Source organism: Gadus macrocephalus, chromosome 5, assembly GCF_031168955.1.
Source record: "Gadus macrocephalus chromosome 5, ASM3116895v1".
In the NCBI taxonomy this organism is placed as follows: domain Eukaryota; kingdom Metazoa; phylum Chordata; class Actinopteri; order Gadiformes; family Gadidae; genus Gadus; species Gadus macrocephalus.
The window spans coordinates 16,336,978-16,359,469 of record NC_082386.1 but is presented as its reverse complement, the minus strand read 5'-3'; the positions used below and the strand labels follow the sequence as shown (position 1 = coordinate 16,359,469).

Genomic DNA, 22,492 nt, shown 5'->3' with positions numbered 1-22,492 from the left:
ATTGATTTGTATATATGTTTAATATATACAGGCATGGTACGGCCATTAACCATCTGCCAACATTATATATTTCTTCCATCTGCCATTTTAGGGTCACGCTAGACTCGAGAATAACCCTGGGACATGAAACCTGTCAGGACACACCTAGGATGATATTGCACAACACATACACCCAAGTCACCTTTTTTGTGAAAGAAAGCGTGTAATAAATCCCCCTTGGTACACGACAGTTGAACTATTACGTTCTTTCATATTTCCGTACACTGACTTCAGTCTCTATCAACTTATAAAAATATCATTTTTAATCCTTCAACCAAAAAGTTCTGCTTTAATTATCTGACTTCATGTACAGTATATTTATTATGTATGTATGATTTGTGTATTTGTTTCCATGTTGTTTTGTATTTTTGTAATGTGTTCCTTAATAGACTCTGCCTCATAATCTGTGCCATCATAGTCAGCGGCTCAGTTGATAAATATTCCTTCACACAAGACATTTCATTCGGTGCCTTCATTTTTCACACAGTATTCAGTCGGCCCCTGTACAGTATGTTTCACGAGAAAACAGGTAGCGCTCGAACATGCACCCACACACACACACACACACACACACACACACACACACACACACACACACACACACACACACACACACACACACACACACACACACACACACACACACACACACAAATTCGGTCAATGGATCCTTGAGTATATTTACATGGACTTCCTTCTGTTGCACCAAAACGGATTCAAAGTCACTGTCCTGGCACCTCCTTCTATGTGTTCTCCAGCGACATGGGGTCGTGTATCGTGACCACGGTGGAGCCGCTGTGCGTGCTGAACATCTCTATGTCGTTGAGCTGCGTGTCGCTCAGCTCCGCGGCGTGGAAGCCGTTCTCGCGCGTCGAGCCGTAGCGGTGGACGACGCTACCCGACACGGAGGAGATCTCTGGGTTCCCCGCGGCCGTGTAGGTCGGCTGGGTAACTGCTGTGGACGCCGAGGACAGCTTCTGCCGTGATTTGGAGGTGCCCAGCATTCTAGACACGTGGGTGTGCCTGTGGAAGACGGAGGAACAGTGGATCTCTTTAGATGAGTAGCCTCGTAGGACTTACCTCTTTCGCAAGAGGACATTCATGTGCGTGATTAATGTAAAAGGTGTGCTAGGATCGCAGTGCTAAGCAGCAATCAAGTTTATGATGCGATCGTGTTTTAATAGGATTACACTGAAGTCGCACTGATACAATTGTATTATCGTTATTATTATTGTTATTATTATTATAGGATGAAATATGTTTATTCTATTTTCTCATACCTGCATTACATATAGCTAGTGGGACGCTAATAGAAGTCTATATTGTTTATGTATACACATATTACTATTGAACAAGTGCAACAGTAGGTCGGGTCGTTCATAGTGTGCAATTACAATGTAATCATAAATATGCCTTTATGGAATGAATGGTGCCTGACTTGTTGTAGGTCTTTAGGATGATGAGCAGAATTGCCAGAATAATGATAACGCCTAATACGATGACTGCTACCATCGCTCCGGAGCCTGAGAGGAGAAGAGGTTAGCGATGGAGATAGAGAGAGAGAGAGAGAGAGAGAGAGAGAGAGAGAGAGAGAGAGAGAGAGAGAGAGAGAGAGAGAGAGAGAGAGAGAGAGAGAGAGAGGGAGAGTGAGCGAGAGAGAGAGAGAGAGAGAAGAGAGAGAGAGAGAGAGAGAGAGAGAGAGAGAGAGAGAGAGGGAGAGTGAGCGAGAGAGAGAGAGAAAGAGAGAGAGAGAGAGAGAGAGAGAGAGAGAGAGAGACAGACAGAGTTAGAGAGGGAGAGAAAGGGAGACCATTAACGATGTTAGCAAGATATTCTACATGTTCTACATTTCTCAGTTGAGTTCTGGCAGATCTCCCCATACATAATATGTGTAAGTGATAATTGCAATTATGGAATTCCTCTGATGAAGGCCTCCAGGATTTACACACCCAACACTTAAAATCTCTACACACCTGCTTTAACTTACTTAGAATGAAAGCCTTAATGTAGCTTCCAACATTGTAACATGCAAAATATTGTTATTTAGGAAATAGACCCCCCCCCCACACACACACACACACACACACACACACGCACACATGCACACACACACACACCACAGAAACATTATCAAACAGACATAACCAACATGGTGTTGGTCATACAACCAATCAAGCAGAAACACACTCACACACGCAAACCAACACACGGGAGCACGCAACCACACACTCACGCACACACACACACACACACACACACACACACACACACACACACACACACACACACACACACACACACACACACACACACATAAACACACACACGCACACACACACACACACACACACACACACACACACACACACACACACACACACACACACACACACGCCTTACTCTGAATAAGAATCTGTTCCTGGGACTTGGTTACGTTGGCCTTGTCAGTGGTGAAGCTGCTCCCAGGTACGGTGGTTGGAGCTTGCATTTTCCAGCAAATACCTGGAGATTGAAAAAAAAAAAATTTAAGATGTTGGTTAAAGCAGTGTTTAACCATTAAAGGTCGTATTTATGCAGCACAAACATCCTTTTAGGAATATAACAATGCAGTGTATTCCATTTTGCTCTTCTAAGTGCTACTGGAACCATAAACTACAGGTGTCCTGCCTTATCTTGTAAAAGTAACACTCCTCAGATTGTGGTCTTTAAAAGATCACATTATGTCAGCCTGTAAGCGTATGCACAGGCATACAATTAACATTGATTGTGTGCCATGTGGTCTTCTATTGCTGTTTGTGCAGCACCTACGTCACAACAAACAATTATTTATCTGTCTGAATAAATTTGACCTTGAACATGAAGGCAATTCAGGCTGATTGAGGTGTCATACTTTTGACAATACAACGGTAACTCACAGGGTGTTGACCAAGTTAACATATGAACCAAATACACATGCTGCATTGTGACTTACAGGTTAATACAAGCACAGCTTAGCTCACAAATAATTACTTTTCCACCATACAGGTATGAAGGGAGGCACCCAAAACTGTGGATCTTGGTTAAGCGGCAAGATGGAAGTTAAATGTGTTAGCAACACACAGGAGACTGTGTGTTCAGGTTTAGCTCATTTTTCAGTGCAAAGATCTCACAGCTAATGGTCTGTCAGTCAGTCTCTGTCCCTGTCTCACACCCGGCAAACACACACAGAAACACACACTCACATTAATATCTAATGATGACAAATGTGTGCGTGAAAACATGATTGTCTGTTAACTGAGCAAAGAATGTATGCTTGATTGCAAAGTAAATAATCTGGAGGAATTAAGACAAACACAATAGGGTTTTCTCCAAGAAAAAACGAATTAAGGCTACATTAATAGAACCGTCGACCAGTAACTGAAAACAGGGCTACATGTATGCGGGGTACACATATTGCTACAGACTAAAAAAAATAAAAATCAACAAAAATGATTTTGTTTGGTCTGACATCTCATGTCTACTCTGTATGTGAACGCATTGTCCCTCATTGTCCCCCCCTCAAAATGAAAAAGAATGACGAATGACAGACGACAATGACGATGATGATGAATAAATTAAAAATATGAGAGCTAACGACATCCAATTAAACCGTAAAATTGGGATAAATTGTTGGGTAAGTAGTATGCTTCCTCGTAATTGCAGGTTCTTTCACAATGAGCGTTATTGGGCAGAAACTCTGTCCTTCTGGGGTTCTAATTGATTTCTGGCAGGTACCCCGACAAACATGATGTTTGCTGTCAAATAAAATGTTTTGATGTTTGAGTCATATAAAACATGACTCAGAAGAGCTCTGTACTTTCTGAATCAGACAGAGTTTCCTCAAACAACGGGAATTCTCCAGTTCAGATCTGTATAGTTTCAACAGGTCGTCACACCCAAAATGATTATGAAATTGTGTTACCTTTTCATATATGATACACCTGAAGTTGGTTTGTTTCAAAGACAGTGTCTACTTTACAACAAGCAGTTCCCTTATTACAGTTCCCAAGCCAGCTGGTGAAACGGAAAGAGTAAAGGACACCACAGTTATATTAGGCACTTCATAAAATAACACAATTTGCATTTTCTCTTGTTTGAAGTACAAGGAAGAGCAGGTCTGGTATAGTTGCAGCTTACTGTGTGAGACAAACACACACACACACACACACACATGAATACACTCCCGCTGTTGCTGTATAATTGAGATTTGTTTATCACTGTTAATTTAAAAAATGTGTCAACACTTTCTCTGTTGTTGTCTGATGTGAGCTGGGATATGTTTCCCTTCCATTCAAGCCATTCAGAGCTCTGCTCTGGTGAGAGAGATCTACTACTTCCATGTCCAACGCGACTTGGCTGACACACAAACAACAAAAGACTTGAGCAATGTATTGGCCCTGACCTATGCCTGTGTTGTTTTTCACACACTTTCTAAAACGAGATTACACTATTGACAACGAAGCCTGAGAATAGTATCAGGACAAATGGACGGATGTTTGATTTAAACTTTTTCTTGGGGGCAGTAAATTCAATGTATGTTCAACCTATTTGTTTTTAATGTGCCATAAATCAAACTGAGTTGAAATTGAGATTATAGCTGGATTTATAGCCCCCCCGCCCCGTCACAACCAATTTGGATTTATCGAATAAATGGAGACAACAATTTGCTCTCTTTTGCTTGCCGAACGAGTGGAGGGGGGAGATTCTATTGGCCGTTTCATCATCATCAGTGATCTAATAGTCCTGTATATTGTGCTGTATTACCCTCTTCCGTGACAAATATTGCGCAATCACTCGTCCCTGATGTTGACTCGCTATTCGCCAGGCTATTTGCTGAAGACACGGCTTTGATTAGTCGGTAAGAGATTACGTCTCGAATGGGGCTGTTTGCCCAGATAATAAGGAACTATGGATTTTTTCTGGAGTGAAAGGGTTACCAAACACATGTGGGGAAGTAAAAGTCAACTTTGAAACCTATTGTGGTTTGCATAGGCTATCATTCCACAAAGGCCGGCTATTCAGTTACACTGCAGATTCAACGTCCTCTTTTTATCAGCAAACACGCATTGTTTTCATTGGTATGACCAGGGACACGTACACTCGATACGCGACTCTAACCCTCACCGAGCATTTCCTCTTTTTATGTGAAAGAAAAAAACTAAACTGATAACTAGCCAGACGTTATTTAACAAACAAACATGCACATATGCACGAACACACACGCACGCACGCATTAAAACCTCAGTGGGTTTAATCCTCGACACATTCAAAGCAGGACCTTCCTCAAAAATAAAGTTGGTAAATATAGAAGTAGCCAATCAGATACCAGGGCCTGGTATAAGCAGGGTGCAGGAGGCAGGAGGTGACTGCTTGCGTCTGATGGCACTGCATCACACAGCAGCGTCATGTCAGAGAGCAGAGGACGAGGAGAAGGAAGAGGAGAATAAGGTCAACAGTGATGACAACCTTCACTGTCATCAGGTGTGTCCATCTAGGTCTTATTCGCTAATTTGCTGTTGCAGTTCACTATTTGAACCGGTGGAGAGTGTATACTGTGGTAAAACAGTTTAATCCATATCCCATTCTCAGCAGCCCTGCATTTGACTTGGTCTGAATATAAGGTAAACTAGACAGACCGGTGCCCAGTGAGCTCGGTATTCTGAGCACCTCTTTTTTGACCTTTTGAGCCCTATCTAATATCTTAACTAATTCAGTAATTATTATGAAGACAGGACATTATCATGCCATGGAAGAATAAATAATACATAAAGGGCGCGGGGGGGGCATACCTACATCTTTATGCCATGTGTGATCATTTATGTTACAATTACAATGTATCACATCATTATTCATGTGCATAACAAATAGGTTTAGATATGTATACAAATATCTTAAACGTATGAAGAATACAAAAAAAAACGAATAGCCTACGGTTGGTATTCTGTACAACCCCTCTGATAAATGAACAAAAGTGTCATCATTGTGTTGTCTTTGCTTTATCCATCCGCACCGTTTCACCCGAGACTCACCTTTTGTTTTCCAAAAGATCCCCTCTTCACACACACACACACACACACACACACACACACACACACACACACACACACACACACACACACACACACACACACACACACACACACACACACACACACACACACACACACACACACACACACACACACAAGATGAACAAAAGACAAAGTAGGCTACCCATCGTGGGCCTAGGAGGCTATACTCGGGTTATAACCAGCAGCACATTGAAAGCATGTGTCCGTGGATAACAAACAAACCAGCACTATGCTCTAATAGCTACGTATCTACACAAAGTTTACTACACAGTAACAATATCTATTTTAAAAGTTTTAACCGTACCAAGATGTCTGGCGTCGTAGCTTTGATTTGGTCCTCAGTGTGCAGGTGGGAGCCAAATAGAGCAGCACCTAGCCCCCTCTCCCTCAGCCGACCGAGGGGGGCATAGTCCGCCGTGTTCGGGTCTGATGTGAGAGGGCTGTCGACGCTTCAGCAGCAACGAACAAATTAATCAGTGCTCCAGTGCCGCTGAAGAGCTGACACCTGCCGCGTTCACGCAAGGTATCTTCGGTATGCAGAGGTGAAAATCCTCGAGAAAAAAAAGTTGCCACGAGAAGAGTTTAAGGTAGCGTAAGTAAACCAATAAAACACATAAACTGCCAAAAACAACAGCAACGACAAGTGAAAAGTTAACACTAGTGTGAATCTAAGCGTACAAAGAAGAGGATAGACTCCATGTCTCCTGGTTACTCTCTGACTGCGGCTCGCGGAGCGTCATGATTTCAGCCAGCTGGTTTTTCAGGTCCCTCCGCGTGACCCCTAGGCGTGCCGTTTTCTCGGATCAAAAGCCGAGCTCTCACTCCATGCTCTGCTTTCTTTAATGGGTCGCCCTCTCTCTGCTACATTTACACCCTGTACTGTCTGGGTGTACTGGGTGTGGCTGTGTCTGGCTGTGTGTGTGTGTGTGTGTGTGTGTGTGTGTGTGTGTGTGTGTGTGTGTGTGTGTGTGTGTGTGTGTGTGTGTGTGTGTGTGTGTGTGTGTGTGTGTGTGTGTGTGTGTGTGTGTGTGTGTGTGTGTGCGCGCGCGTGTGCCTCTGTTCATGTGCACTTTTTTGTATCTCTGGACAAATGTATGGCTTTCAATTGTGTTATCAAACATTACTACATTACATTTACTTTACAAGGGAAGCCAGCATTTGTGTACATAGTTGGCTAACTGTACATTTCTTCCATGCCTTCAAGGTCAATTGGTTTGGGTCATGCTCTGTAGTGTTCATCATTTAAAAATCTGTTTCCTCTGTCTCTGTCTATATTTCTCATCCCCTCTCGAGACGTGTGCATACGTGTTTATTAATTAGACACTATATTTAATTGCATCATGGCATGCAGGACAGACATGCTCTTGCAAGTCACTTCGGCCCCTCCCTCCCTCCTCTTCCCCCCTTCTTTCACTCTCCCTCTCCCGTTCCCAGGCTCCTATCACACCTGTAACAGTGGGCATAATGGTGTTTCCCCGGCCAGCGCCAAACCAGCCGCCAGGCTAGCGGCTCCTGTTACCTCGGGGGGAGCTAGGTGTTGCCTGGAAGTGCAGCACCGGCCCCCTTTTGTCAGAGCATGTAATTGAACTTGCCCACGTTGTCATCGCTGTTTGTGCGGGGTGGTAGGCTACGTCTTCTTGCCTCTTGACTTAAGCGTACTTCTAAAGCCCGCAGGATCACATTTCTCAAACACTTGATTGATTATTATCTTCTTTTTTTCTTCTCACACAACGTGGAATCTGAAATGTTGTTGGTAAACAGCACACCTATGCGGGAGTTTATGATAAGATCATTGGAAATGTTTCACACAAGGCATTACTCAGACTTAAAGCATTCATATGTGTACACCAGTTTTAGACTGACACTCTGTTTGCATGATAATCTCTCCTCATGTCTATACTTGAGTACACTGATTTAAAACCAGATGTTGTGTCCACAGCTCTTTGCAGTCATTTAAACTTACCTTATCTATTAGTGATTACAGCCACCCCACAATAACATACAAACCTGTTGACCATTCCTCCACTATTTACTTGAGTTCCTCCATTACAATCTAACAAAATCGAAAGATAAATTGAGGTTTTTCAATTGTGAGGTGAAAGAACGATCTTCCCTAATGCCTCTGCCACCTAACAACTATCTATATTTAAGGAAAACGATCACTAACTGTGTAGATCCTTCCCTCCAACTAGGTGTGCATATATAGTGAGGTAACATTGGAGCTCACTTCCTCCTCCCTGACACAGTAAGGCTCATTGTAAAGAGGAATTCCCCCACTCACCACAGCCATGAAAGAGGGCTTTCTGTGGCCACGGGAACTCGCATACAAAAATGTACCTTCCTTATGGATCTGTCAGTGAATCGCTGTAAAATAAACAATGAATTGAAAATGTACTTTTATTTGGTGTAAGCCGACCTTTGTTCAGCAAACCACGCCCAAAATTCAGTAATTCATTTATATTTAAATCGAACCATATTCCTATTAAACAATAATACTTTTGTGATGGCGAGTCCCAAAGGTTGGACATAACACAACAACCGATGATAACACATTTAGTCGATCTGTACAACGTAGGCAAACTACAGTCTAACCAAATCCTGAATGATCACAGGATCACATAAGTTCAATGCTTGTTTAACCTTTTCAGTAATGGTGAGTTATCTACCCTGCATCAATAGGTCGCTTGTGCTGTGAGTAATTGATTTCTGAGTTTGCTGTTAGAGGTAAATAGTGGGAGATAGAGGTAGCAGACAGGAAAAAAAACACTGGCCTCAATGCAGATAAGGGGAGAACAAAATGATCAGGAATAGATCCCCTGCATGAAGAAAAACAACACCAAGCCTTACATCCTCCTCCTATATCCTTTTACTGTACTTTCTTTTAAACATAACATATCTTCCATAAGGCCCTGAATGTCTGTGACAACACTGTGACAGTCACTCACACAAGGGTGTCATTGTCGCCATTGTTTCATTTGTGTTTTGCCCTTGTCTTCAACCCACCGTAACACAAGGAGGAGGTTGAATTAGAAAGGAGGATGGTGATGAAAGAAATATATCATTGCTCAATTGACTGTCAACAAAACCATCAGTCATTCTTTCAAAATCACAATTGTTGGCCTGCAAGGCAGAAAACAGGTCCTTAGTCATTGCCACGTAGAGATGCCACTTCCAGTGATTGCAGTTTATTACAGTAATAGTTACAGTCAAGTGTGTGCGTATACCTGTACACACAATATACAAACAGTATCAGCAGGGAGAATGGTTTAAAGAGTAGAAGAAAGTGTTTGTTTGGTATAACCCCCTAAGGGGAATGGTCCTTATATACCTATAGCAGGCCACTTGCAAACTCGTTCATAAAAATCTATCTGTGTGTGGATGTGTGTATTTGTAAGTGTATGTGTCTTGGAAAAACATGGATGTTCTTTAACCAGAGTAAAAAGCATACTGCTATAATGAATGACACTAAGCATGTTTTTAAGAATACCTCTTTATATTATTAATGTTGGTGAAACAAAGGACAAGTATACTACACAAGTAGAAGCTGATACCGTAAGAGATAGAGTCCATCTCTCAGAAATAAGTACAGAACATGAAAATACAGACTGTATCGAGAACTGGAAATTATTGCTTGTTTTGCTACTTTGTTTTCTGAACTCATACGATACAAGACACCATATTTATATTTGAACAAAAACAATACAACAGTGACAAAACAGTTTTATTGACCTTTAAGTAGACTTTCCTCGAGACGAATAAAATACGAGTCCATGTTCAACACAACACAATGAGAGATGGGTTTAGATCGAGCATTGTCAGGACTTCATTTTATTATTTTGTATCTTTGTAACATAAAGAGAAGCCATAAAACTGCACACTGGGACTGGCCTCGCAACAAATACACTTGGCATATGTACATAAATATACATTTTCCTTCCAATCATAATCATTATTCAACGATCTTCAAATAACCATTAACCACAGACAGTAAAAAAACAACAACAATTTCAAATAGGTTTCTCTCTCCTGCAAATCTGCTTCTTCTTCCATAAAACATGTTCCCCATTTTTCCGCAGCCAGTTCAACGGACACATACTGTTAAAATGACACTATGTTAATGTGGGCCATTTAAATAAGAGGACTGCATTCATTCACCATGAAATGTGCCCCTGAAAGAACACACTAATATGGACCAACAGAAGATCAAAATCAGCTCTACAGTGTCAACCGACACATATCACTGTCGCGTTTGTAAAAATCTTCCCATCCATTTCGACTCATTCATTATTTGTTTTAAAGTACAGTTGCACTGACCGCGAAGGTACACACTAGAATAAGGAAATATAAATTGAGAAACGTGTGTTTCACTCACTGGCAATATGCTGGTGAGAAGGCTACCCAGGTGTTCAGCTTGAGCGAAGGAAAGAAAATAAGAAAGCACAAAAGAAAGCAAAAAATATATGTACAGTGTGTATTCTACATTTCCATTGTAGCATGAATCATTTACACAGTGTGGAGAAAATGTAACAAAATACTGACAATAAAGTGCTTGCATGCAGAGACTCGTCTTTTGCTAGCTAATATCGAAATAGCAAAATAAAGTATTTTTTTCTGTAGATTTCATGCTCCCTAATACAAATATGGTTTAGACTCCCCAATGACCCTCCTGTACTAATCAGTTGTTCGATTAACTTCTCTATAACATCACTAAAGTATGACTGGACGAGATCGAATCAGTTGATGGGATTCTAAAAAGAATGTAAAAATAAAATGTTGTATCGATCTTGGTTAGTTTAAACTCGTATGAAAGCAGCATGAAGATGTTTCCCAGAATCCCAGTCAATTCAAATTCCCAAACTAATTAACTGAAATAAAACATTATTTAACAGGAAAATTAATAAAAAATTAAGCAATCTAACAAAAATCAATGTGATTTTAACGTGTAGTAGATGCTGGAGAGAGTCCGTGAGTCAGTGATTGCTTTGGTTGATTTCTCATGAGGCTACTTTTCTTTTTTTCTACTAACCTTTCTCTGCAAAAACAAAAATGCTTCTTGTAGTAAGATAGTAGATCCAAATAAATGGTTTGTTTTTTCACCGCACTACTCAGCTTTTTACATTAGGGATCAGGGTGGATGACCGTCGATGGGAACGGGGCGTGGTCCTGCACTGTCGCTCAGAGATATCAAGAGGTACTCGGTGCAAAACAAGCACTAGAAGGTTCCGGAAAGAAAACCCTGACCCATACAAAGAGGCCTCATAGAAAAGTAATAAGAGGTTGAGATGTGAGACGCACCAATTTAAACACATGCAAAATATGTTTAATAAAGAATAATAAAATAGGTTCCTAGACGGGAATTAAGAATTGTCAATCGAAGGTGTCTTGAGCAATCTCTGATGATTGAATACCGACAAAAGGACGCAATTAGAGGCCGGTTTGTCGTCAAGTTGAAAGGAGGAACCACCGAACTGCCAAATTGAGTTTCTTCATAAAATCCAGGCTTTTTTTCGTCAGTCTCGTATATAGCATAGATATGCGTTCACTTCAAAGACAATGATTCCGTTTTGCCGTCACCACTCGTAAACAGTAGAAAAGAAAAACGCTGCAGCTCTTTGACTACAGAAATAACTTGCATGCAAAAAAACTATTTGTGTATCAAATACATATTTAGGAGTACACACATCTAGTAGTATCAGAAAAAATAAAAACACAACACATCTTTGAAATGAACAAGTCAAAGAGTGAGAAAAGAACGTCCACTACAACTTTTTTTGATCAGTTACACATGGCGCTCCATGCTGTGTGTGTGTGTGTGTGTGTGTGTGTGTGTGTGTGTGTGTGTGTGTGTGTGTGTGTGTGTGTGTGTGTGCATTGAAACGTTAAATACGATCCTTTTTTCTTTAGATATGTTGAGCATTCTGTGTTTCTGTTTTGTAATACAGTATATATATGTATATATATATATACTCATGCAGTCAAGAGCAGGAACATGGCGCAGTCAGTCCTGATGCCACATAGGCCTACACTGAAGAGGGAACATGAAAATGGAGGATGGAAAAATCCCAAGAAAGAGACATACAGTACAGAACCGGAGGAGCAAAAGGCAAAATCAAACATTTGGAGAAAAAAATAAGAAAGGTTAGCCGTGTGCCTCAGTCAAATAGCAACAAATATCCAAACATACCCAGACGAAAAAAAGGAGAGTCGAGACTTTCGCAAAAGGCAAACATCTAACATCACCGAGCACTAGCAATAGATAGAAAGCGTGTATGAAAGTGTGAATATGGGATTTCCGTCGTTTTTTGTTCTTATCCCCCCCTGCCTGGGAACCGTCTGCGGCTGAGGGGCCAGGGGTCGGGGTGGGGCCCGTCGAGAGGTGGGGATGCTGCCACAAGTCCCCACGGGGTCCACTGCATGTAAATGATGAGTGTGTGTGTGTGTGTGTGTGTGTGTGTGTGTGTGTGTGTGTGGTTCTCATCCATCCACTCCCACCCCCTTCCTCCCCCCCTCCCCTCCTTACCTTCCACTCAGGCCACCTCGTTCCATCGGCACGCATCCCCCCCCTTACAAACACGGTTGTCGATGTTTGTCGGTTTCGATTCGCTAAGTCGTTGAACTGAAATGATGGGGGCGTCGCCACTCGTCTCTGCAGGGGCCGATCAAGACGAGACAGAGAGAGAAATTGAGACAGCCAGGTGTGTTCATGGATATAAGGGGTGGGGGTCAAGGAGGGGGGGGGGCGACCGCAGTGCCACCGGCGCACAGATAGCGAGAGAGCGTGTAAGAGAGAGAGAGAGAGAGAGAGAGAGAGAGAGAGAGAGCAGGTCATTGGTGGTGGGTGAAAGGAGTGTCTTCCGTCTTTTAGTTCAAGACATTGGGAGCGCCTTCGGGACGTCGGGTCTGGACGATCTTCTGCTTTGGCCGGGCCTCCGCCTCCTCCTCTGCCTCGCTCTCGCACACGTGCACGACCACGCTGGGGGTGGACTCGGTGCCCGCGTGCAGCTCGTACTTCTCACCTGCTGGGGGGCGAGGGAGGGAGGGGGAGGGAGGGGGAGGGAGGGGGGAGAGGAGGAGAAGGACAATGAACACGGAGCTCCTGCACGTACTCTTTCGAAAGGGTGTAATTGCCGGGTTGCGCCGCGGCAGACGACAACATTTCATTAGGCTGAGTATAAAACACGGGGATGTTGTTATGCAACAACGCGCTGCTTCCTATCGTAATTTGTGGAGCACAGAGGAGAGGAGAAGAGACACGTCTTGAGGCCCTGCCTTTTCATCACAACGCTGATCACGCTCTTGATTGGAGACATACACAGGCTAGATTGTATCACGGTTGCCATGGCGATGCGAGAAGTTGGCAGGCAGCGGTGAGCGAGTCCAGTGGGGGGGGGGGGAGCTCGGCTGTGGGGGCCTGTTGCTGACACATGCTCTTGGCTGAGGCAGTCTGTGTGTTGCAACGCACTTATCAGGTGTGGAATGACACCAGCAGAGTAGGAGACATGAGAAATACACCAACATATTCCCTGATGCCGGACTATGGGGAGGTTTTTCATTGCTTCATGCGTACTTTGGTACGTATGAATAATCGGAGTGTGTAGTAAGTGTGTGTGTTTGAGTATGTGTGAATGTCGTCCCATAAAAAATGAATGATGTGTTTGAGATAATAATGCTGTTTTCTATGTCAATACACTTCCATGTGAGGCTTTGACAGTGGTTAGTACATCTCTCGTACAACCATTCCAAATGGTTGTACGTTCCAAGACACAAAATGCCTTCGTAAATGTCTTCTGATGTCTTATGATGTGATACTGATCATTTTCGGTTGAGTCTTGGTTTATCGAGTGCTGAGTAAATGTGCTTTAGGGATCACAACACAACACATTGCCATTGAACTCAAAGACAGGTTTGAAGTTAAAAGCCCAAAAGTTGAAGAGCTTAACAAAAAGCTGATCCTCTTACCCTTAAAATATGTATAATTTAGCAGCAGTCCTTTAAAGAGCAATGCTAACAAGATCCAGGGACACCAGGTTAAAAGGTTAATTTACAAATGTTCTAGTCGGCGTCTGTATGTAATACCCCTTGGGGTTTAAAGCCTCATATAGCTTGGAGCACACAGGTTTTTTAATGAGTGAGCTCCAAATTAGTTGACTACCAGGTTAATTATCCTCAATAATATAAAACATAGCTCTCTGTTTTCCATTTGACTGTTTTGGTGTTAGGAAGATGGAAGCTGTTGTCTATTATCATTATTTAAGAGCTAGAAGTTGTAGTAAAATTGTATTAGAGAACAGATTGGTATTTTATTCATCTCCAAGGGAAAATTGAGGAAAAGTAAGAACAATTATTGTTTTAGCATTTTTGGTATTATTTAAATTTGCTGTTTGTGTTATTCTTAGCTTAATCATATTATTGTAATAAAAAGTTATGGATTTGTGCAACAAAATAAATCCTGTGACCAAGATTGTGTTTTCGTAGTCCATTCTTACTTAACTCCTCTTAATCCCTAATCGCACATCAGGCTACAATTCTATCCCCTGCACACAAGTCATATTCCACATCATGTCTTTTTCATCACTTCTAATCAACAAATGCAACAACCACCACCACAACAAAAATCAAAACAACAACCACCCGCCACAACCACAACAACAACCATTACAAAAACCACAACAACCTGCGCCACAACAACAACATGTACAACAACCACCACCACAACAACAACCATTACAAAAACCACAACAACCTGCGCCACAACAACAACAACATGTACAACAACCACCACCACAACAACAACCATTACAAAAACCAGAACAACAACAACCACAACACTCAGCACCACAACAAAACCACAACAAAACCACAACCACAACAACAACCACAACAGCCACCACAGCAGCAACCACAACAACCACCACAACAACCACAACAACAACCACAACAACAACCACAACAGCCACCACAGCAGCAACCACAACAACCAACGCCACAACGAAAACCAGATCAACAACCACAACAACCACCCCCACTACCCCAGGTACCCACCGGGTCCCAGCTTGGCCACCGCACACAGCAGGTCGTAGTTGATGGTGGGCGTGGCGTCTTCGCTCTGGCTCCACCCCCCGGGGGGGGAGGCGGGGGGGGAGATCAGGAACTGCTTAACGGGCTGGGGGGGTGCCAGGTACGCCTTGTCCACGTCCTCGCCTCCATTTTGGACCTGGATCACATAAGAGTGGAGAGTAGAGTCTTCTGTTAAGTCATGTAGCTGTAGACACTTGTTGTTGAAGCTAATAAGTGTTTAATTTTCTTGATAAAGGTAATTTAAGTGGAGGTGGGAGTGAGGGCGTCTTGCTCAGGGATGCCTGGAGGTAGGCTGTGGACGATGGGGTTCAAACCCAGAACCTTCCAGGTTGGAGTCAAACCCACTAGACTATTCTGGCCTGCTGAGGGTGTGGTTGAACACTGGTAGGGTGTAAATAAAATATCTTGAATCGTAACGAACCTAGAGCAATTTAATCCGAAGCAATTAAGTGTGAAGAAATCGTATCTATTGTCATATGATCAAATATAATCTCTAGCAATTTAATTCAAGAAATCGAATAGATCAAACCTGATCTCAAGTGTTCTGATATAAACGATGCAATCTGTTCACCTCCACCACTCGCTTTTTGGGTGACTTCTGACCTGAGCAAAGAAGAGCTTCAGTTGCTGGCCGTTGAACTCTGTCTCATGCAGTTCGCTGCGTGCGCGTGCGGCCGCCTCCGGGGTCCCGAAGGTGATGCGAACTCTCCGGAAACTCTTGAACATCTGGAAGGTGGTCTGCTCGTCGTAGCTCCTGAACAAGGCCTCGAAACGCTCCTGTAAGCAAAGAAGTAGGGCGGCTTTATCATTATTAATATTAGGATTATTCAAACGATTCGAAAACTTCATGCATTTATTCCGCATTTTCTTTCCAAAAAAAACAACTTGGAACTGAGAACTAAAATATACAAAAAATAATAATTTATTTTAACTCGATATTAGTTTGGAGAGCGTTTACCCAAAAATCGAAATCATGATCAAAAATTGTATTACGTTACCATGTCAACGGTGGCCCGCTCCTGAATGACACATAATGTCTACTGAGACACATCACATGCACAGTCTCCCTCTCTTACCGTTGGAAAACAAATATCAATGTAATGGTCAATACTGAATGGGAACGTTGACAGGCAAGTGACACAAAATTTTGTTGGAATTCACACACAGTCAAAGTTAAGTCAAAGTCTCCCGGGAAAGAGTCGAGAATAAAGATAGTCACAAAACATCCACGTGATGCCACAGAGACTGAGAAATCCGAGATAACACTGTACCATGAAGGTGAACATTAGATGATGTTAAAATACTACTTAAAAGCATTACATGATCTAGACTCCTTTACACAGATTTCAGCCTTTAAAATGAGAGCAATGAATTTAATAATGAGTGGGAAAAGTCACCTCCTCCATATATAGCCCCATCACCAAATTGCTATACCACTATCAAAAAAGGTTTAGTCTTTCAAATGTTGCTACATTTCCCAGGTGTTTTACCGTACTTCAGGTGGGTATCTATAATAGATACCATCAGATAGAAAATACTTATAAACTCCCATAACATCACCCTTTTGTCTCTGATACTCACTGATACTTGTCTCTGATACTGATACATTTGTTCAGATTTATGAATATTACGTTGACTCACTGAAAGAAAACCAAATGAGTAATAATTAAAGTTATGATTCTAAGGGCGACATCATTAAGGTAATCATACAAGGATGATTGGGTGTGTGTGTTTGATGTAGCTTAGCGATTCGGTATCTATTTATTAAAGGCAGGTCGTGAGGAGACATTGACTAATTATGTCATGGGTTACCAACACACAGCATTAATTAGAAATGGGTCACTCCTCTACATAGGTGTGTGTTTAAATGTGCCATCAAACCATGTCACTGAAAGTAATCATGATTACTTATCTCTGACCACAATCAGCACATCAAACAGAGCAGCAATTAGCCAAACACGCAACAAAATAAACCTTTTTGAATCCTATTGGAAGGGTTTCACATGTTATCATGCACATTCCATCTTGGTGCATTTTCAACCATTTTAATAAGATATAATTAGTACTGTTTGCTTGGTTATTAGCAGATTTTGGGTCAAGAATGCGGATCACATGATTAGGAAACCCTGCTATAGCTGCACTGCACCGCTTTTTTTATAAACTGGTAGTGCAGTACTTTTCTTTAAACATTTGATTGGATACAACTTAGTGGGGAGGAGACCTCGGGGAAGACCCAGGACTAGGTGGAGAGATTATATCTCAACACTGGCCTGGGAACGCCTCGGGATCCCCCCGTCAGAGCTGGTCAATGTGGCCCCGGAAAAGGGAAGTCTGGGGCCCCCTGCTTGAGTTGCTCCCCCCGCGACCCGACCCCGGATAAGCGGATGACGATGACGATGACAACTTGATTGTTTTCAGCCTCACTTGTAAGTAACTTTAATACATATTTTATTTTGCCTTTATTTCAGTCTCATTGAACGTACAAACTATTTTTGCAAGAGTACCCTGTATACACTACAAAAGCGCAGAAAAATATGTTACATATAAATATAAGTTGAATATATAAATAATGTAAAACAACTCCTCCCCACCTCTATCTACTGATTGGCCGATGACTATGCGTGTACATGCATAAAAGGGAAATGCGTTTACCAACGTAATGGAACCCCAGAACAACTCCTGGCTTTCTACAGATTAACTTAAGTCACCCATTATCGAAATAACACAACATTTGCCTGGGAAACACAACAGAGGAATTGTTTGGCCGACATCCAAGTCCACTTAGGTCTTCAGAATGCAACTGGCAACGCCTTGATGTGATCAAAGTTTACCCACATGTCATCAAACCCAATGCGTGGCGACTGATTAGCTGGTAGAAAGTAAACAACACACTGAATGTAAGTCCACACAAGCAGAGACGCAACACAACACAAACCAGCACACGCCCGTGCAGAGACAAGCACGGACACACACACGCACAGACACACGCACACACACACACACACACACACACACACACACACACACACACACACACACACACACACACACACACACACACACACACACACACACACACACAGGCACACAGGCTAACTATTACCGTATTTACCGGAATATATCATTTTGCAAGAAATGCGTCTGAAAAAGTAGTTTCGGGAGAACAACACATTTTGGATGGTTGGACATTGGAGCGTCCTGGATGATATTCTAATATAATGATTCTCTTTATTAAAAAACTGATTCGATCTCAAGGAGTATACTTTATGACTATTATGACTATGAAAAAGGGTTGGTCGTCTTATTATCGGGATCGTCTTATATGTGGGTCAATACGGTCGTGTGAAACTTAAGTGAGTGCGCTGATCACTTATTCATGCACTCTTCTATGAGCACACATCTTAATGGGACATGAGGAAGAGGAGGGCAGGCGAGGAAGAGGAGGAAAGGCTTTAAGTTACAGTCGCCTGCTCATCTGTCATCAACACTCACGTCTTTGTTGTTTCTGTGTGGGTGTTTGTATGTGGGTGTGTTTATGTTGGTGTTTGTGTGTGTGTGTGTGTGTGTGTGTGTGTGTGTGTGTGTGTGTGTGTGTGTGTGTGTGTGTGTGTGTGTGTGTGTGTGTGTGTGTGTGTGTGTGTGTGTGTGTGTGTGTGTGTGTGTGTGTGTGTATACGTGTGTGAGTGTGAGTGCGTGTGTGGGAAGGTGTACTGGGATCACGTGGAAACTGAGGACATGGTAGTTTCAATCTAGTTCATACTATTCAATAGAAAAACATTGTATAGTATACAGTAAATATTGTGTAATTTACAGTAGATATAAACTACTATGAACAATGCTGAACTGGAGGGAATCCATCATAATGCAAAAAAAAGAGACAAAAGCACACACACAAACACACAACCACACACACACACACACACACGTGTGGCTACAGTCCGTATCCATGTCTATGTAAAGTGAGAAGTGAATGAGTGTGAGCTAGTTGGCAGTATAGTAAAGAGGACAAAACGGAGGACATTAAACCAGTTAAAAGTTAAAAGTCCACTTTTTTGTTACCCCAGGACAGTAACAATTTTGTGTTACTAAGGCCCCGTCCACACGAAGCCGAAACAGACGAAACCGTTACGGTTTCGATCTATCCGGTTTCGGAGTATCTCCGTAAAGACGGAGTCAAGCGAAACCGGGTAGATCTGTAGAAACGCTGTAGTACACATTCCAGGCCTATAAGAGGCGCTGCTTCAGCTACGGAAATCCAGCAGAAAAATAAATAAGAAGAGGAGGCGAGCATGCGCATAAAGGGTGAGACTCCGCAGGCTCAACAGTCATTGGCTAGAGGGTCAAGCGATGACGTCATGGTTTACGGTTTCAGTCAGTTTCAGGCGTCCACACGAATCTAAAACGAAACCGGGTAGATTTGAAACCACCTCCGAGGGTGGTTTCAGAAGTTTACGGTTTCGGTCAGCGGTTTCGCCGGCTTCGTGTGGACGGAAGGCCGAACCGTACAAGACCTTTGCGGTTTCGCCATGAAATCGGCTTCGTGTGGACGGGGCCTAATTGTCGTCAACAATCTCAAAGAGTCTAAAAGGCACAAGACAGACTGTTTTCTAAGGCCCCGTCCACACGAAGCCGATTTCATGGCGAAACCGCAAAGGTCTTGTACGGTTCAGCCTTCCGTCCACACGAAGCCGGCGAATCCGCTGACCGAAACCGCAAACTTCTGAAACCACCCTCGGAGGTGGTTTCAAATCTACCCGGTTTCGTTTTGGATTCGTGTGGACGCCTGAAACCGACTGAAACCGTAAACAATGACGTCATCGCCCCACCCCTCGACCCTCTAGCCAATGACTGTTAAGCCCGCGGAGTCTCAGAACTCACAACAACAAGGATTTCTGTAGCAGAAGCAGCGCCCCTTATGGGCCTGGAATGTGTACTACAGCGTTTCTACAGATCTACCCGGTTTCGCTTGACTCCGTCTTTACGGAGATACTGCGAAACCGGATAGATCGAAACCGTAACGGTTTCGCCTGTTTCGGCTTTGTGTGGACAGGGCCTAAGTCTTTCTTGATGTGATCCATCTGAAGTATGTACTTAAGTACTTTACCTGTACAATGTAATCAGTTTTCACTCAGTACTAACGGGTGCTATCGAAAGCAACAACAAACAGTCACTGTTTCAGCTGGAATTCGAACACTATGAGATAAAAAAAAAAATGGGCTTTAGGTGTAGAGTTTGAGGAAAGGGGTTGTGTTACAGCCATGGCTAGGAAGGACCCACGGCAACTTTGTGATACTTTTTCAGTAGTGGTGTTGATTATGAAATGCACCACACACCGTAGCGGTATACTATATGTTTCCGGGAATAAGAGAGAGAGAGAGAGAGAGAGAGAGAGAGAGAGAGAGAGAGAGAGAGAGAGAGAGAGAGAGAGAGAGAGAGAGAGAGAGAGAGAGAGAGAGAGAGAGAGAGAGAGGGGGCTAGGCTAGGCTTTTAGCTTAGCTGAAAGTGCACCATTTAATTAAGTGTGTGGAATTTATCATCAAATCAAATCGTTAAAGTCACATTTTGTTCATTTGAAGACGAAATGGAGAGAAAATAAATAAAATAATGAAACTCCTCCCCCCGCTCAACAGATTGCCTCTAGGGTAATGAGGCAGTTATTTTCCTGATGGGAATGGAAAATCTGCCAACACTTTGAAGACGTGACACGGCTATCCTCAGCATGAGGTCCATTGAGCAGCACACACACGCACGCACACACGCAAGCACGCATGCACGCACACACACACACACATACACACACACACACACACAGACAGACAGACAGACAGACAGACAGACAGACAGACAGACAGACACACACACACACAATTACTAATAAACACACACACACACGGCACACACACACACACACACACACACACACACACACACACACACACACACACACACACACACACACACACACACACACACACACACACACACACACACACACACACACACACACACACACACACACACACAAAGGGGCCCAAGCCAAATTACAAGGGAATTATCAGGATACACAATGAATCAGACAGAGAGGAGCCCCAGTGGGGATGAGCAACAACCACAAAAAACTAAAAACCGTACATAAGTGTTCAATCATTATGTTGTGGTCACTAGAGCAGTTGAACGATACAAAAGACGAGTAGGTGATTATTCGACCGGAAGATGAGGATGAACAGTTTAGTCTATCTATCTTTAAGCATTCATGTAGGGTTTATGCGAATTCAGGTGAAGAATAATTTTCGTCAATGTTGGCTTGATGTCAATGCGATTTGGGTTGCAAAACTATGTAATGATAGGAGTTACAGATATTGTCACATGTACATACTAAAGAAAGTGTGCTAGATTGCACAGCATACTTCTGTTATGTGGCAAGAATATGTTTGTTCAGTATAAAATGACTGCAGGGCTTCTCTTTCTGCCTTTTTTTTCCTCTCTCTCTCTGTTTGTTTGTATATCAGCCTGTCGGCCGTCTCTCAATTGAACTGCATTCATGCATTTCAATTATATAACATTTCAAATTTCTATGACCACTCAAAGTGCTTACAAACAAAAACACACAAACATTGAAGGTACCAGGTCCCTGTCTCGCTCTCTCTCTCACCCACACAGACACACACACAAACATACAAACACCATACACACACAAACACACACACACACACACACACACACACACACACACACACACACACACACACACACACACACACACACACACACACACACACACACACACACAAAATTACGTACTGAGGCATGAGTTTTGATGGAATACAAAATTGGAAAATAAAGAAAAATACACTTGAATCAGGTTTCTCACAAATAATACTTGCAATCATATCATTTTGTGAACTTGTTCACTCATTGTGCAGTTGAGAATTACATGCGCCTGCTTCTTTATTTGTTATAATAATCACACTGAAAGAACGCAGCACTTCAGAAAAAACGAACTGACATTTAATAATAGCCCTTTGATCGATCTGTATGTCGCATGAATGCGTCAAATGTACATATATAAACTTGTGTTCAGCAAACACACACACACACAAATACACTCAACAATACACCCAAACTTACACACACATACCCTTACAAATACACACAAAACCACACACAAACCTAAACACACACACACACACAAAATAATTAAATACAGTCTATTTTTATGATTTTTTCCAAATCAGATTTCCGTTAGTTCATTGCTTTACGTCATTTTCATGAATAATTCTGTTTGG

At 42.5% G+C, this 22,492-nt stretch overlaps 2 protein-coding genes across 5 annotated transcripts in view; both read right to left on the bottom strand.

The window, feature by feature from the left end:
• Position 1: 1 nt before the first annotated feature.
• Positions 2-7,173, bottom strand: ncmap (non-compact myelin associated protein). 3 transcript variants are annotated; one of them, XM_060052797.1, is made up of 5 exons: positions 6,433-7,173; positions 3,980-4,071; positions 2,440-2,541; positions 1,478-1,562; positions 2-1,062 (listed from the first exon to the last, which is right to left on the bottom strand). In XM_060052797.1, the coding sequence occupies exons 3-5, from the start codon at positions 2,525-2,527 to the stop codon at positions 783-785; spliced, it is 453 nt and encodes a 150-aa protein (XP_059908780.1). In that variant the 5' UTR covers positions 2,528-2,541; positions 3,980-4,071; positions 6,433-7,173; the 3' UTR covers positions 2-782. The 3 variants fall into 3 exon arrangements, with proteins under 3 accessions (XP_059908780.1, XP_059908782.1, XP_059908779.1); XM_060052799.1 differs by lacking the exon at positions 6,433-7,173 and adding an exon at positions 4,822-6,414; XM_060052796.1 differs by lacking the exon at positions 3,980-4,071 and having other exon boundaries at positions 6,433-7,011.
• Positions 7,174-9,600: 2,427 nt separating this feature from the next.
• The window catches only part of rcan3 (regulator of calcineurin 3), a 23,545-nt gene continuing 10,653 nt past the window's right edge, over positions 9,601-22,492 (bottom strand). Inside the window, exons 2-4 of one of the 2 annotated variants that reach the window (XM_060052786.1) lie at positions 15,810-15,983; positions 15,171-15,342; positions 9,601-13,147 (exon numbers count right to left, since the gene is read on the bottom strand). In XM_060052786.1, the coding sequence (XP_059908769.1) occupies positions 12,990-13,147; positions 15,171-15,342; positions 15,810-15,983 (504 nt within the window). In that variant the 3' untranslated portion in view covers positions 9,601-12,989. The remainder of the gene's footprint in view (positions 13,148-15,170; positions 15,343-15,809; positions 15,984-22,492) is intronic. The other variant, XM_060052787.1, reaches the window with a different exon arrangement.

Excerpts from the sequence above, each read along its gene's own strand:
- ncmap (XM_060052797.1), bottom strand. The coding sequence starts at position 2,527 with ATGCAAGCTCCAACCACCGTACCTGGGAGCAGCTTCACCACTGACAAG. Across the intron at positions 1,563-2,439 it reads GGAACAGATTCTTATTCAGA|GCTCCGGAGCGATGGTAGCA; the intron begins GTAAGGCGTGTG and ends TTCTCCTCTCAG. Across the intron at positions 1,063-1,477 it reads ATCCTAAAGACCTACAACAA|GCACACCCACGTGTCTAGAA; the intron begins GTCAGGCACCAT and ends CGTCTTCCACAG.